This window comes from Schistocerca serialis, chromosome 8 (genome assembly GCF_023864345.2).
Source record: "Schistocerca serialis cubense isolate TAMUIC-IGC-003099 chromosome 8, iqSchSeri2.2, whole genome shotgun sequence".
Taxonomy (NCBI): domain Eukaryota; kingdom Metazoa; phylum Arthropoda; class Insecta; order Orthoptera; family Acrididae; genus Schistocerca; species Schistocerca serialis.
In genome coordinates this window covers 46,469,699-46,485,404 of record NC_064645.1, presented here as the reverse complement: position 1 = coordinate 46,485,404, position 15,706 = coordinate 46,469,699, and the positions used below count along the sequence as shown (strand labels likewise).

The window sequence follows — 15,706 nt, the reverse complement described above, 5'->3', positions numbered from 1 at the left end:
GCTACAACCCTGTCTCACTCCCTTCCCAACCACTGCTTCCCTTTCATGCCCCTCAACTCTTATAACTGCCATTTTGTTTCTGAACAAATTGTAAATAGCCTTCGCTCCCTGTATTTTACCACTGCCACCTTCAGAATTTGAAAGAGAGTGTTCCAGCTAACGTTGTCAAAAGCTTTCTCTATGTCTACAAATGCTAGAAACGTAGGTTTGCCTTTTCTTAATCTTTCTTCTAAGATAAGTCGTAGGGTCATTATTGCCTCACGTGTTCCAACATTTCTACGGAATCCAAACCGATCTTCCCCGAGGTCGGCTTCTACCAGTCTTTCCATTCGTCTGTAAAGAATTCGCGTTAGTATTTTGCAGCTGTGACTTATTAAACTGATAGTTCGGTAATTTTCACATCTGTTAACACCTCCTTTCTTTGGAATTGGAATTATTATATTCTTCTTGAAGTCTGAGGGAATTTCGCCTGTCTCATACATCTTGCTCACCAGATGGTAGAGTTTTGACAGGACTAGCTCTCCCAAGGCTGTCAGTAGTTGTAATGGAATGTTGTCTACTCCCGGGGCCTTGTTTCGACTCAGGTCTTTCAGTGCTCTGTCAAATTCTTCACACAGTATGATATCTCCCATTTCATCTTCATTTACATCCTCTTCCATTTCCATAATATTGTCCTCAAGAACATCGCCCCTGTATAGACCCTCTAAATACTCCTTCCACCTTTCTGATTTCCCTTCTTTGCTTAGAACTGGGTTTCCATCTGAGCTCTGGACATACATGCAGGTGGTTTTCTTTTCTTCAAAGGTCTCTTTAATTTTCCTGTAGGCAGTATCTATCTTATCCCTAGTGAGATAAGCCTCTACATCCTTACATTTGTCCTCTAGCCATCCCTGCTTAGCCATTTTGCACTTGCTGTCGATCTCATTTTTGAGGCGTTTGTATTCCTTTTTGCCTGCTTCATTTACTGCATTTTTATATTTTCTCCTTTCATCAGTTAAATTCATTATCTCTTCTGTTACTCAAGGATTTCTACTAGCCCTCGTCTTTTTACCTACTTGATCCTCTACTGCCTTCACTATTTCGTTCCTCAAAGCTACCCATTTTTCTTCTACTGTATTTCTTTCCCCCATTCCTGTCAATTGTTCCCTTATGCTCTCCCTGAAACTCTGTACAACCTCTGGTTTAGTCAGTTTATCCAGGTCGCATCTCCTTAAATTCCCACCTTTTTGCAGTTTCTTCAGTTTTAATCTACAGTTCATAACCAATAGATTGTGGTCAGAGTCCACATCTGCTCTTGGAAATGTCTTACAATTTAAAATCTGGTTCCTAAATCTCTGTCTTGCCATTATATAATCTATCTGAAACCTTCTAGTATCTCCAGGGTTCTTCCATGTATACAACCTTCTTTCATGATTCTTGAACCAAGTGTTAGCTATGATTAAGTTATGCTCTGTGCAAAATTCTACCAGGCGGCTTCCTCTTGCATTTCTTGGCCCGAATCCATATTCACCTACTATGTTTCCTTCTCTTCCTTTTCCTACTGTCGAATTCCAGTCACCCATGACTATTAAATTGTCGTCTCCCTTCGCTACCCGTATAATTTCTTTTATCTCATCATACATTTCATCAATTTCTTCATCATCTGCAGAGCTAGTATGCATATAAACTTGTACTACTGTAGTAGGCATGGGCTTCGTCTCTATCTTGGCCACAATAATGCGTTCACTATGCTGTTTGTAGTAGTATACCCACACTCCTATTTTCCTTTTCATTATTAAAGCTACTCCTGTATTACCCCTATTTGATTTTGTATTTATAACCCTGTATTCACCTGACCAAAAGTCTTGTTCCTCCTGACACCGAACTTCACTTATTCCCACTATGTCTAACTTTAACCTATCCATTTCCCTTTTTAAATATTCTAACCCATCTGCCCGATTAAGGGATCTGACATTCCACGCTCCGATCCGTACAACGCCAGTTTTCTTTCTCCTGATAACGACGTCCTCTTGAGTAGTCCCCGCCTGGAGATCCGAATGGGGCACTATTTTACCTCCGGAATATTTTACACAAGAGGTCGCCATCATCATTCAATTATACAGTAAAGGTGCATGCCCTCTGGAAAAATTACGGCTGTAGTTTCCCCTTGCTTTCAGCCGTTCACAGTACCAGCACAGCAAGGCCGTTTTGGTTAGTGTTACAAGGCCAGGTCAGTCAACCATCCAGACTGTTGCCCCTGCAACTTGTGAAAAGGCTGCTGCCCCTCTTTAGGAACCACACGTTTGTCTGGCCTCTCAACAGATACCCCTCTGTTGTGGTTGCACATACGGTACGGCTATCTGTATCGTTCAGACACGCAAGCCTCCCCACCAACGGCAAGGTCCAGGGTTTTCGATGAGGGGGGGGGGGGGGGGAGGGGGCAGCACGGTAGCAAATGTAAAAATGCAGCATTTGTATGGTGTGCTCGATGCTGTGTAAATGACTGTTTCTCAAGTTTCTACACAACTTATCTACATCTGTGGTATTACACGCAGTCCAATTAAAAAAGAGTATTTGATTATTCATTTTCCCTCAAAAAAATTAAGTTGTTATAATTTCTTAATTTAAGTAACCTTTATTAACAGTCTTTCATAAATCATTCGCAATTAAGAATTTATATTTGAAATGAAAACAGAAATTTTTCGTGCAGTATGTAATTAGAAACAAGAAGACGTTGATTATTCATAAAGAATGACGATGAGTTATACGAGAAACAGAAGGAAAATTACTGATGTGAGACTTGTACCAGCGAACCATGAACTATAGTAAAATGTTACCAGTCTACTACACTACCGATTCCGGAAAACTTCAAAGCCGATTATTTCTGTAATTTTTTAAAAAACAGTAAAGACGACCTATTCATCGGGACTTTTTAAACGTTTCATTTAGCGTAACTTAGTAATAACATACACACGCCTAAAAAGTTTTGTATCAGCCCGGTTCCCAGAACTCCTGAAGCTAGACGTTGACTGTGGGTATCGTATCACAGACACAGTCTCTTTGATTGTTCAGACATGTCACTAAACCCGCCCCAAGGTGTAAACAACCATGCATGAGCAGCGCCTATTAGACGGAGGGGGTCCGACAGCCTATCAGTTCCAGTCATTCCACCAGGAAGGAGGTACACGGTTCGTGTTGTCTGTAGTTCAACCATGCCTAGACGGTCAATACCGCGGTTCGATCGCTTCCGCATTCACAGGAAGGGCTCTCAACAAGGGAAGTGTCCAGGCGTCTGGGAGTGAACCAAAGCGATATCATTCGTACACGGAGGAGATACAGAGAGGCAGAAACTGTCGATGACATGCCTCGCTCATGCCACCCAAGGGCTATTACTGCAGTGGATGACCGCTACCTAAGGGTTATGGCTCGGAGGAACCCTGACACCAACGCCACCATGTTGAATAATGTTTTTCGTGCAGCCACAGGACGCCCTGTTATGACTCAAACCGTGCACAATAGGCTGCATGATGCGCAACTTCACTCTCGAGGTTCATGGCGTGGTCCAGCTTTGCAACGACGATATCATGCATCGCGGTAAAGATGGGCCCAACAACATGCCAAATGGACCACTCAGGATTGGCGTCATGTTCTCTTTACCAATGAGTGTCGCGTATGTCTTCAACCAGACAATTGTAGGAGACGTGTTTGGAAGCAACCCGGTGAGGCTGAACGCTGTAGACACACTGTCCAGCGAGTGCAGCAAACTGGAGGTTCCCTGCTGTTTTGGGGTGGCATTATTCTGGGCCGACGTACGCCGCTGATAGTCATGGAAGGCGCCATAATGGCTATACGACATGTGAATGCCATCCTGCGATCGATATTGCAACCGTATCCGTAGCATATTGGCGAGGCATTCGTCTTCATGAACTACAATGCGCGCCCCCATCGTGCGCATCTCGTGAATGACTTCCTTCAGGATAACGACATCGCTCGACTAGAGCGGCAAGCATGTTATCCAGACATGAACCCCGTCGAACATGCCTCAGATGGATTGAAAAGGGCTGTTTATGGACGACGTAGCCCACCAACCACTCTGAGGGATGTACGGCGAATCGACGTTGAGGAGTGGAACAATCTGGACCAACAATGCCTTGATGAACTTGTGGATAGTGTGCCACGACGAATACAGGCATGCATCAATGCAAGAGGACGTGCTGTTGTGTATTAGAGGTACCGGTATGTACAGCTGTCTGGACCACCACCTTTGAAAGTCTCGCTGTATGGTGGTACAACATGCAATGTGTGGTTTTCATGAGCAAGAAAAAGGGCAGAAATCATGTTTATGTTGATCTCTATTCCAATTTGCTGTACAGGTTCCGTAACTCTCGGAACCCAGGTGATGAAAAACTTTATTTCATACGTGTAAAATAGGGCAGTCCCAACTGCATAAAGATGTGTTCTTATTTACTGGTGACCGGTTTCGACGATTGTTTTGGTCATCATCAGACGGCCTACTATGTGAAGGGCGTTACGTGAATGTACACAGAGGGACGTAAACTACAAACACAAAAATAAGCATAGAGCGTTAACAGTTACGCAAAAGGAAGACAGCTGCACCGACGGGTTCGAAAACCGGTTCATGGAATAAAACATAGTTACTCAAAAAAGTGACTGATTGCAGTTTTATATAACTTATTTAAATTCAATTAACAGTCGCGGTCTTAAAATATCCGTAATGGATAAGCATAAACCAGCAATAATTTGTGTAAGAAAAGTTTGTTTTAACCTTGTCATCTAGTAGATATCAGCGGTTAAGTGCTAAGTGCGTACTCTTCTCCAACTCTGCACTATAAGGGCGGCACACAGCAGATGTCACTCAATCATCAGAAACGCCTGAAGATGGCAAGAGGTCGGGATGTCTAAATATCGCGGCTTTTAGATGACGCAACCCGGCTGCATACCCGAGTACTATTCAGGTTTTTCCTATGACGCGAAAACAAAATCACACATGAAGTACAGCCTTATTTGCCGTAACCATGTATACTAATTCATAACATTCGACAGGGATCGTTTTTAATTCCACTTTTTGATACATACATAAATAAGTACCTACCTTCCCACGTTGGGAATACATAGCCCAAACTATTTCTATCTGACAGCAGAATATGGATGGAACAAAGTAATGAAGAGAACCTTTCTGACGTAGCAAACGTTGTCAGTCTACAGGTGTCAGAGTGGTTTGGTAATTGTAAGTATTTGAAAAGCAACGTGCATTCTCTACTGTGGTTTGGCATCATTCACAGGAGAATGTTGGTCTGGGCGTAACAACATTCTAGAAACAAACAAGAACTACTGGAATACTGAAAAGCGCACGCTGTAGTGACTGGTGCAAACGTTCTGTGGTGTCACCGCCAGACACCACACTTGCTAGCTGGTAGTCTTTAAATCGGCCGCGGTCCGTTAGTATACGTCGGACCCGCGTGTCGCCACTATCAGTGGTTGCAGACCGAGCGCCGCCACACGGCAGGTCTAGAGAGACTGACTAGCACTCGCCCAGTTGTACAGCGGACTTTGCTAGGAAAGGTTCACTGACAAATACGCTCTCATTTGCCGAGACGATAGTTAGCATAGCCTTCAGCTACGTCATTTGCTACGACCTAGCAAGGCGCCATTACCAGTTTATATTGAGATTGTAATTCATGTATCAACAAGAGCGATGTTCTCCAATTGTGGATTAAAGTTAAGTATTCAAAGAGCTTCATACTTTCTTTATTAGACTCAACTCCTTTAATTGTTCCAGACCTCACGCCAGTCTGCGTGATCTTAAATGCGTGCATTTCGGCCTCCTCTAGCAACACGGTGTTGGCTCTTCTGCCAACACATCACGTTCTTTAATCGGCTAAGAATCTTCACCCCTCCACACCTATTTAATGAACCAAAAATACACCGAATAAAGAAATAACTGCTCTGACAGTAGAAGTATGCACTATTACAACTGAAACGTAAATAGTAAACTGTTAACCGCTGTCACCTCATACGAAAAAGTATCTCTCGTGATGGAGCAAACCCATTCAGAAAGTTAGTGTCGAGGTCCGGTGTGCTGGCCATTCTGTGGATGGTTTTTAAGGCGGTTTTCCATCTGCCTTGGCAAATGCGGGCTGGTTCCCTTGTTCCGCCTCATTTACACTATGTCGGCGATTGCTGCGCAAACCCTGTCCCCATGTACGCGTGCACCGTATTTACTCTACCACGCAAACATTTGGGGTTACACTCGTCTGATGTGAGACTTTCCCGGGCCGGTCCACTGGGGTCCGAACCGGTCAGTAACCCTGGGTTCGGTGTGGGGCGGTGGAGGGGTGAGTGGACTGCTGTAGTCTGTTGTGGGGCTGTGAACCACTGAGGGCTACGGCGGGAGCGAATCCTCCCCGTCGTTTCTAGGTCCCCGGTTCAATACAATACTATACAACACAATACTTAAGTCTACACACTTGTTTCCAAATTACATGTTCTTAAACGGAGTGTGCTTTACGCTTGTTCCAAAAATACTTCCACTTTTTCACACATCATGTATAAACTTGTGTAAATTACTCATTTGTCCATATCTTGACTATCCACCATAGTGCATCAACGATATTCTAAATCATCATTGCAGCCAAGACTATTTTATTTATAATTGCTACTTATGTATATTTATGAAGGTGAGCGAACAGGAAGGAATTTAGGTTGTGGCTTGAAATTGGTGTTACAATCTTTAATTTTATCATCTACATGGAAAAGTATTTGTATTTAACGTCTTACATAGAACATGTGTATGTAAGTGTACTTGTGTGTGTGTGTGTGAGCGTGTGTGTGTGTGTGTGTGTGTGTGTGTGTGTGTGTGTGTGTGTTTCTGATTGAAGTCTTATTCCTTTTCCTGCAGTTATTGAATCTACCGTAGTCGTAATCACAGCAAAAAACTCGTATACAATACATAGCTTGAACGATGAATTGTGAGAAAATAAAACGCGTACAGCCGTCCTTATGATTTTATTTATTTATTTTTTGCAACCAGATTCGGCGCCTCAGTGCGCTATCTTCAGGCTGTTGATGGTTATAGTGCTGACACCCAAGTTTTCAGATAGTCTGCATAACCAGTTGTGCTGGCCACCGTTGAGGTATATGTAGGGATCGTGTCAGCCCCTTCCGCACCAACTACAACTTGAAGATGGCGCATTGAGTCGCCGAAACTGGTTGCAACAGAATAAATAAAATGATAGGGACGGCTGTAGGCGTTTTGTTTTCTCACGACAGGAAACGACCTCGCTTCAGAGACCTCCTGTCGAAGGGATGGACGTACAAAAACCGAAGGGTAAATGTACAGCTGTGACAGATATCAAGCAGTATAACAAACGAAAAATACTTGCGAAACTTTATTGATTCATCTAATTTTATAGTTTTTACATCTCTGGCACTTTTGGGTAACGTATAATTGTATATATTGTCATTATAATCTGTCACGTGTTCATAATGAATCTTTTGCAAACTGTCTTCGTTATATCTTAGGACCTCACAGGTTGCATTTTCTGCTCACGTAAACCTTCACCACCACTGAGTCGTTATTTTTCAGTCTTTCCCCTTTTCCTTTTATTGTTTCGTGATCCTTGTCTTTCTTACTGATGGACTGACTTGAAATAATTGTTCTGCTTCAGGGCCAGAGAGGGTGAGAGCAGCGAAGGCAGCGCCCTCGCCGTCAGGCAGGCAGTTGCGTGTCACATGGCTTCCTCCGTGGAATTCACAAGGCCAATCACTGCGGTATAAAGTCAGATATCAGGTACCTGAATAGACTATCAGTAACGTAATACCTATAATGTGAGTGAAAAAACAGACACGAGTAAGCAGTTACTATGTCTAAGAATTCAAATTACCGTTCACTAAATAGCCAGCACGCTGTCCCACAGAAGAGGATGATAAACTGTTCGGAAGCTATTCTGCATGCTCGTCAACTAATCAGCAATCTCTCCAATTTCTGAATAGACATCTATTCGCACATACACTCTATCTCATTGTACCGTATGTGAAGTTGCTTTTCTTTCTACTTTTGTCCTTAAACATAAAAATATAATACGTTTCACAGTGTTTTGTGCCCCCTTTTCTTTGACTCGTTATCCTGAGGCTCGTTTCTGCTAAAATCTTTAACATAAATTTGGTTAAGTATAATTCGAGAAGAAATTCAGAGTAACATGGATCGCTTGGATCTTGTCGTATTTCAAATAAACAGGCAATTAAAGGAAGGTAGGCAAGATATAATTGTGTAAGGGGATATCAAAACCGGAACTACAGCTCTTGTAGTCAGGGTAGTGCAGTGCCTGTATTGTTCAGAAACACAGCACGAAGTTCCTTGGGATGCGATTGCATGTCGAATAGAGCTGGCACTGCGGCGACTACAGTCGTTATAAAATTCATGAAATGTATTGGCAGTTACGAACATGGAGAACAGTTGGCTGTAGACTGGAATGGCTACACTGAAAATTTGTGCCGGTCTGGACTCGAACCCAGATTTCCCGATTATCGCGAGCGGTCGCCTCACCATTAGGCTACCCGTGCGCAACTCACGGCCAGAACCAGACTTCCGTAAGTCGTCATTCATGAATCTACTACCTGCACTCGTACATCCATTACGTACACTATGCAATCAAAAGTATACGGACACCTAGCTGAAGATGACTTACAAGTTCGTGGCGCCCTCGATCGGTAGTGCTGGAGTTCAGTATGGTGTTGGCCCACTCTTAGCCTTGATGGCAGCTTCCGCTCTCGGAGGCGTACGTTCAATCTGGTGCTGGAAGGTTTCTTCGGGAATGGCAGCCCATCCTTCACAGAGTGCTGCATTGAGGAGCGGTATCGATGTCAGTCGGTGAGGCCTGGCACGAAGTCGGCGTTCCAAAACATCCCAAAGGTGTTCTATAGGATTCAGGACTCTGTGCAGGCCAGTCCATAACAGGGATGTTACTGTCGTGTAACCCTTCCGCCACAGGCAGTGCATTATGAACAGGTGCTCGGTCGTGTTGAAAGATGCAACCGCCATTGCCGAATAGCTTTTGAATAGTGGGAAGCAAGAAGGTGCTTAAAACATGTGCTGTGATAGTACCACGCAAAACAACAAGGGGTACAAGCCCCCACCATGAAAAACACGACCACACAATAACACCACCGCCTCCGAATTTTACTGTTGGCACTACACACGCTGGCGGATGACGTTCACCGGGCATTGGCCATACCCACACCCTGCCTCCAGATCGCCACATTGTCTACCGTTATTCGTCACTCCACACAGCATTTTTCCACTGTTCAAATGGTTCAAATGGCTCTAAGAACTATGGGACTTAACATCTGAGGTCATCAGTCCTCTAGACTTAGAACTACTTAAACCTAACTAACGTAAGGCCATCACACACATCCATGCCCGAAGCAGGATTCGAATCTGCGACCGTAGCAGCAGCGCGGTTCCGGACTGAAGCACCTAGAACCTCTTGGCCACAGCGGCCGGCTTTCCACTGTTCAATCGTCCAATGTTTACTCTCTTACACCAAGCGAGGCGTCGTTTGGCATTTACCAGCGTCATGTGTGGCTTATGCGTAGCCGCCCGACCATGAAATCCCATTTTCCTCACCTCCCGCCTAACTATCATAGTACTTACAGTGGATCCTGATGCAATTTGAAATTCCTGTGTAATGGTCTGGATAGATGTCCGCCTATTACAAATTACGAGCCTCTTCAACTGTCGGCAGTCTCTGTCAGTCAACAGATGAGGTCGGCCTGTACGCTTTTCTGTGCTGTACGTGTCCCTTCACATCGGAAACAGTGGACCGAGGGGTGTTTAGGAGTGTGGAAATCTCGCGTACAGACGTATGACACCAGAGACACCCAATCACCTGACCACGCTCGAAGTCTGTGAGTCCCGCAGAGCGCCCCATTCTGCTCTAGTGATTACTGAAGTCGCTAATATGAAGTACATGGCAGTAGATGGCACAACATGAAAAACGTATCTTTTGGGGCCGTCGGATACTTTTGACCACATAGTGTATATTCCTATACAGTTAGGTGCATGTATGTCCGAAGGAACTTTGCATCGTATTTCTGAGCAACACAGGCAGTGCAATTTCGAATATATCCGTCGGCGCCGGACAAGCGACTTTCTATTGAAATATCTCCCCCGTACAGGAATATACATAATAGACGTAGGAATGCAAGTATTAGACACATGTTTGACGCCATATGGAAGTTTGGGTCTGGCCACGAGATGTCCTCACATAGTGTAATAAGCCTCATGGTGAGGCAACCGCTCGCGATAAGTGGGAAATCCTGGTTCGAGTCTCGCTCCAGCAAAACTTTTCCTTGTCGTCATTCCATTATACGGCTGATCTTTATCCATACTCCCAACTGTGAATACATTGATGTAGTCCTACATACGGTTGCGGAGGTGGTTAATTTATTATTATTTCCTTTATTTCATAATTATTGGAGAGAGTTTTTAAGTATCATCACAAATGAACTTAATTTTTTTTTGTTAGTGTAGTTACCACAGCAATTGCCCTTCTTCGCGGTGTTTTAAGTGATTTTAATGTATTGGAAGCCAGTGAAAGTATAATGTCTGCGACTATGAAGTCCAAAGCAAAACAGTAAAATTGAGGGAAATCTTAATAATGAAACAAAATGTCAACTTCCATGTCTCCAGCATTCCAAATACGTATGATCTTACGGAAATCATACCAAGAAACAGGAAGCTGGTGTAGAAGGCTTTTAGAAATGTACAATTCATTAATATGGACTATTGGGATGCACTGTATGCTCGAGTGTGTTAAAAGTAAATACAAAATATGAGGTAGAAATAGCGAGATGGTAATGAAATCCTGTAGCCACTGCAGCCAAAGAAAGGGACAGCGTCCTCGAACCAGGTTAGGAATACATTATAGAAAGCAGTAACAGCATCTCAAGATTGTGGACTTGTTGCTCTTGAATTAGCCGTTTTTGCAGATAAAATTATTTTATACGACGTCCGCCTGTTATACAAACCGCTGGTTTTTCATGTGACCCAAACGTCTTTCAGCACATGTGTGCCATCATCATGTGCTTCTATAATCAAGTCTGTGAAATGTGTTTGGCACCCGATTTCAAGTTTGTTTACTTATTATCACTCCTTCGTGTGTGTGTGTGTGTGTGTGTGTGTGTGTGTGTGTGTGTGTGTGTGTGTGTATGTGTGTGTCTGTGTGTGTGTTTCAGCTGCTGTCTTTCCTGTAGAGTTCCTTTAATGTGATAAATAGTGTGTATGCAGAATACAGTGTATTCATATATAACCTGTTTTCCTTCTCCTGTTGCCCTCAGTATCTAGAGGTTTCTTGTGACCATTGGGTGGTTTCATAGATTGTGACTGTTGGTGCTCGTGGTCATTAGTTTCATAAATATTGTGAAGTCACGGATGTTGTTTATTTTTGCATGCTGAGGTCCATAAAATTATACATGTTGCCTATTTTTGTTTCTGATGTGATGTGGATTTTTGGCTGTACATCACTTGTTTCACTGTGCAGCTGGTTTGTGTGTGAGTGCAGTTCATCAGTAAGGCGTATTATGATTCAACAAAAAGATGCTGCTATATAAATTTGTATTTGCTTTTTTCGCAATGTGTCTGAAGAACTTGTCCTCCTATTTAGTCATGAATACGTTAGTTAAGAAGCCACTAACCGGGGGTCCCATTGCCAGTCGTTCATGTTGGAATAAAATTCATTGTAGTATCCAAAGTAATTTTGTGCTGTTATGGTCGGTCCTAAGTATAGTTGCTATTTCATCAATGTGTGTGTCTGGTGTGTTTCCACGGTGATTTAGTCACTGTGTGATGATGGTTGTTTCATCTGTTGGAATGCAGATCTTGTATGTAAATGTCCTTGATTCTGCCTATTAATTCCTGTGAGTTTTTCGGGTCCCTGTTGTTTTTAAACGTGTATGTTTTGTTTAGTGATGTGTGTGTATTTTAGGCTAGGTGATGTGATGGAGCATTTCTGAAACTGATTACAGTTTTTAATGGAATATATTGATTGTGCAATGAATTACAACAATTGACCAGTAATCCAACAGCAATGGCCCAGAAAAACACTTTTGAAAACAACAGGAACCTGGAAAACTCAATGGAATTAATAGTCAGAATCAAGAATATAGACTACTAGGCATAGTGAGCCTTATATCATTTGACAGCATATCAATCTACAACTGCATTCCAGTAGACAGAACAACCAACATAATAACACAGGGACTAAATCAACATAGAAACACAGAAGAAATACACGTTGATGAAATAGCAACCATACTGAGGACAATCACAGCACGAAACTTTGTGTTGTACAAAGAATTTTATTCCAACCTCAACGACTACCAATGGGATCACCGATTAGTGGCCTCCTAACAACGTATTCATGATTAACAGCATGACATGTGTGACTGAAGACCCACACACAAACATCAAACAGGTCAACATTAGATACAGAAATGCACAGTATACTAAAGTTTTAGAGATTTCGCCATAAAACACAGCACCCATGCCTTTACAGTATTCAGGAAACTGACTGCCACAAGCACCACCATTCACAATCTGTCGTACCACTCACTGCAAGCAAGCTTCGGATCCACGCTCTATAGTTTAAACGAAACACCAATAAGCAAGCTGACCTACGCACAGGAGCTAAACACTATAAAACCAAAAGCAGTGGAAAACAGTTTTGATGCCCATCTGATAGACAAAAACAACCAACAAATATGTAAATGGAAAAGGAATGGCGAGGCCACATACATACAAGAACATAGACAACACAGATGAACACAACACACAAACAATCACCACGTGCAAGACACAACAGAGCAACAACACAAACACAAAATTAAATGATACATACTCAGCTACAGTAACAATATTATTCAGAGAACAGGCAATATATTAAAAAACTAAAAATCGCAGATGGCATACAGGACAGACAACAGAACAAAGAAAAAGCTCAGAACAAAGGAAACAGCCACAGATAAATTCAGCATGTCAGCCACATAAAAACTCACATGCAATACTTGTCAGTCAGTGTACATAGGACAGCAACTTTATAACGACATATTTAGAGCACCTCAAAGATCTAAAATGTAAGAGTTCCTGTAGCACATTCGTTGAACACCTGTTAGCTCAAAACCACCACCTAATTACACTAGAAAGATTAGAAAATACTAAAATCCATCCACATTATATACCATAAACTAACACAAGGAAACCGCCAGATACAGGGGGCAATAGGCGAAGGAAAACAGACTGTAAATGAATACACTACAGTCTGCAGACACACTGTTTATCACATTGAGTGAAATTTACAGAAAAGACAACACAAACAGCTTAAACAAGCGCGCGCGCGCACACACACACACACACACACACACACACACACACACACACACAAGTACGCGCGCTCACACTCACACACACACACACACACACACATACGCAGGAAAAGAGAGATAGAAAGTAAACAGAATTTAAATGCTTCGTCAACTTAGTTCAGAAGGAACGCCGACTGGGATGGGGCACAGAATACCAACATTTACGCTGTGTTTTGGTGAAGGGAAAAGTGTTCATTGCACATAAAATTCTACAGAATATGTGCAGTATTTGTATTTGATTCTCAACAACTCACGCGAACGAAAAAGGAAAAGTATCTGCGATCGCAAAATATAAGTGATGGGAAATACAGGGTGTTTCAAAAAGAATATTCGTATTTCGAATGCATATATTTATTAAACTTTAAGACATATGAATATGAAACCTTACACACATATTTAGAACCTGTCAAGTTCAGATTACAGATGTTCAATATGTCCTCCATCAGCGAAGCGGTACATAAACGTTGTCTTTTAACGAAACCCCACAAGAAGAAGTCAGAGGGTGTCAAATCCGGTGAAAGTGGAACCCAGCTGAGACCTGCTAAGTTGCCAGCTCCTTGGCTACCAATCCAACGAATCGGTAGAGTTTCATTCAGATACTCACGCACTTGGCAACTCCAGTTAGAGGGTGCCCCCTCTTGTTGAGAAATGGAGATGTCTTCGTGCAGAATCGGAAACAACCAGGTTTGTAACATAGCGAGTACTGCTGAGCGTTAACCGTGTTTCCATCAAAGAAGAATGGGCCATAAACAGATAATTGAGATATCGCACAATACCCACTGACTTTGGGCGAATCTCGAACATGTTAAATGGCTGATAGGCGCTAAATTCGAACATTGTGTTTGTTTGCCTGACCACTAACATGGAAAGTCGCTTCATCACTGAACACAATGTGTTGTGCGAAAGTGCTATCATTGTCAACAGCATCAAGAATCTCGTTACAAAGTGCCACGCATTTGCGTTTGTCATCAGGAGGCAGGGCTTGTAACAGCTGTAACGCCTTCATAACTAACCGACCTCTCAAAACACGCCAAATTGTTGTTGTGGGCAGTTGTAACTCCCGACTGGCACGACGAGTTGATTTTGAAGGACTACGTCGGAAAGCAGTTTGAATTCATGCAGCATTTTGTTCAGGAACACGAGGGAGGCCACGACTCGTTCCTTTACATACACATCCTGCATCTAGAAACTATCGATACCATCTGCGAATGTTCCACCCATTCGGAGGATCAATTTGGTACCTCAACCTGAAACATCTTTCCACTGTAATCACGCAGTTGCACTCTAGAACACAAATCGATTTCTGCTGCGGTGTAGCCATTTTAAACATATGACTGTTACCAAGCAAAACACAAGCCAACTGATATCTAGTCGCTATTAATACAGACTAGACTATGTAATCGTTTCTCCTGTAGCCGAGGCGCAGCGATCGATAGTTTGGACAAAATAATACTTTGTAATACGTATGGACGATAAATAGTTTGGACAAGAAGAGAATAGAAGCTTTCGAAATGTAATGCTACAGAAGAATGCTGAAGATTAGATGGGTAGATCACATAACTAATGAGGAGGTTTTGAATATAATTGGGGAGAAGAGGAGTTTGTGGCGCAACTTGACCAGAAGAAGAGATCGGTTGGTAGGACATGTTCTGAGGCATCAAGGGATCACCAATTTAGCATTGGAGGGCAGCGTGGAGGGTAAAAATCATGGAGGGAGACCGAGAGATGAAGCACTAAGCAGATTCAGAAGGATGTGGGTTGTAGTAAGTACTGGGAGGTGAAGAAGCTTGCACAGGATAGAGTAGCATGGAGAGCTGCATCAAACCAGTCTCAGGACTGAAGACAACAACAATACGTATATTATTTCTGAAACACCATGTATATGCACTAAATAACGTGACACAGCAAATAACGTTTAAAATTAAAATTTGGAAATTTGTGGTAAGTTCCTGTGGGACCAAACTGCAGAGGTCACCGGCTCCTAGGCTTACACACAACTTAATCTAACTTACCCTAAGGACAACACACACCCCCATGCTCGAGGGAGGACTCGAACCTCCGACGGGGGAAGACCACGCGACTACCCCGCGCGGCTCTAAACATAAAGTGGTAGCTCACCAACAAAATCACATCAACAGCGAATGGTTGCAGATGACAAATTACGAGTAAGGGTAATGAACAAATGGTCATGCAGAAACATATAATGTAAAGGGTGCGTAAGGACGAAAACAAGCGAAAATTGCCAGTAGGACTAATTTTCGTGGAATAATTATCACTTGAAATATTT

At 42.8% G+C, this 15,706-nt stretch overlaps 1 protein-coding gene across 1 annotated transcript in view; it reads left to right on the top strand.

The window, feature by feature from the left end:
- LOC126416336 (uncharacterized) overlaps positions 1-15,706 on the top strand; it is a 586,934-nt gene that overhangs the window by 433,325 nt on the left and 137,903 nt on the right. The window contains exon 18 of the mRNA XM_050084004.1: positions 7,668-7,789. Within this exon, the coding sequence (XP_049939961.1) occupies positions 7,668-7,789 (122 nt within the window). The remainder of the gene's footprint in view (positions 1-7,667; positions 7,790-15,706) is intronic.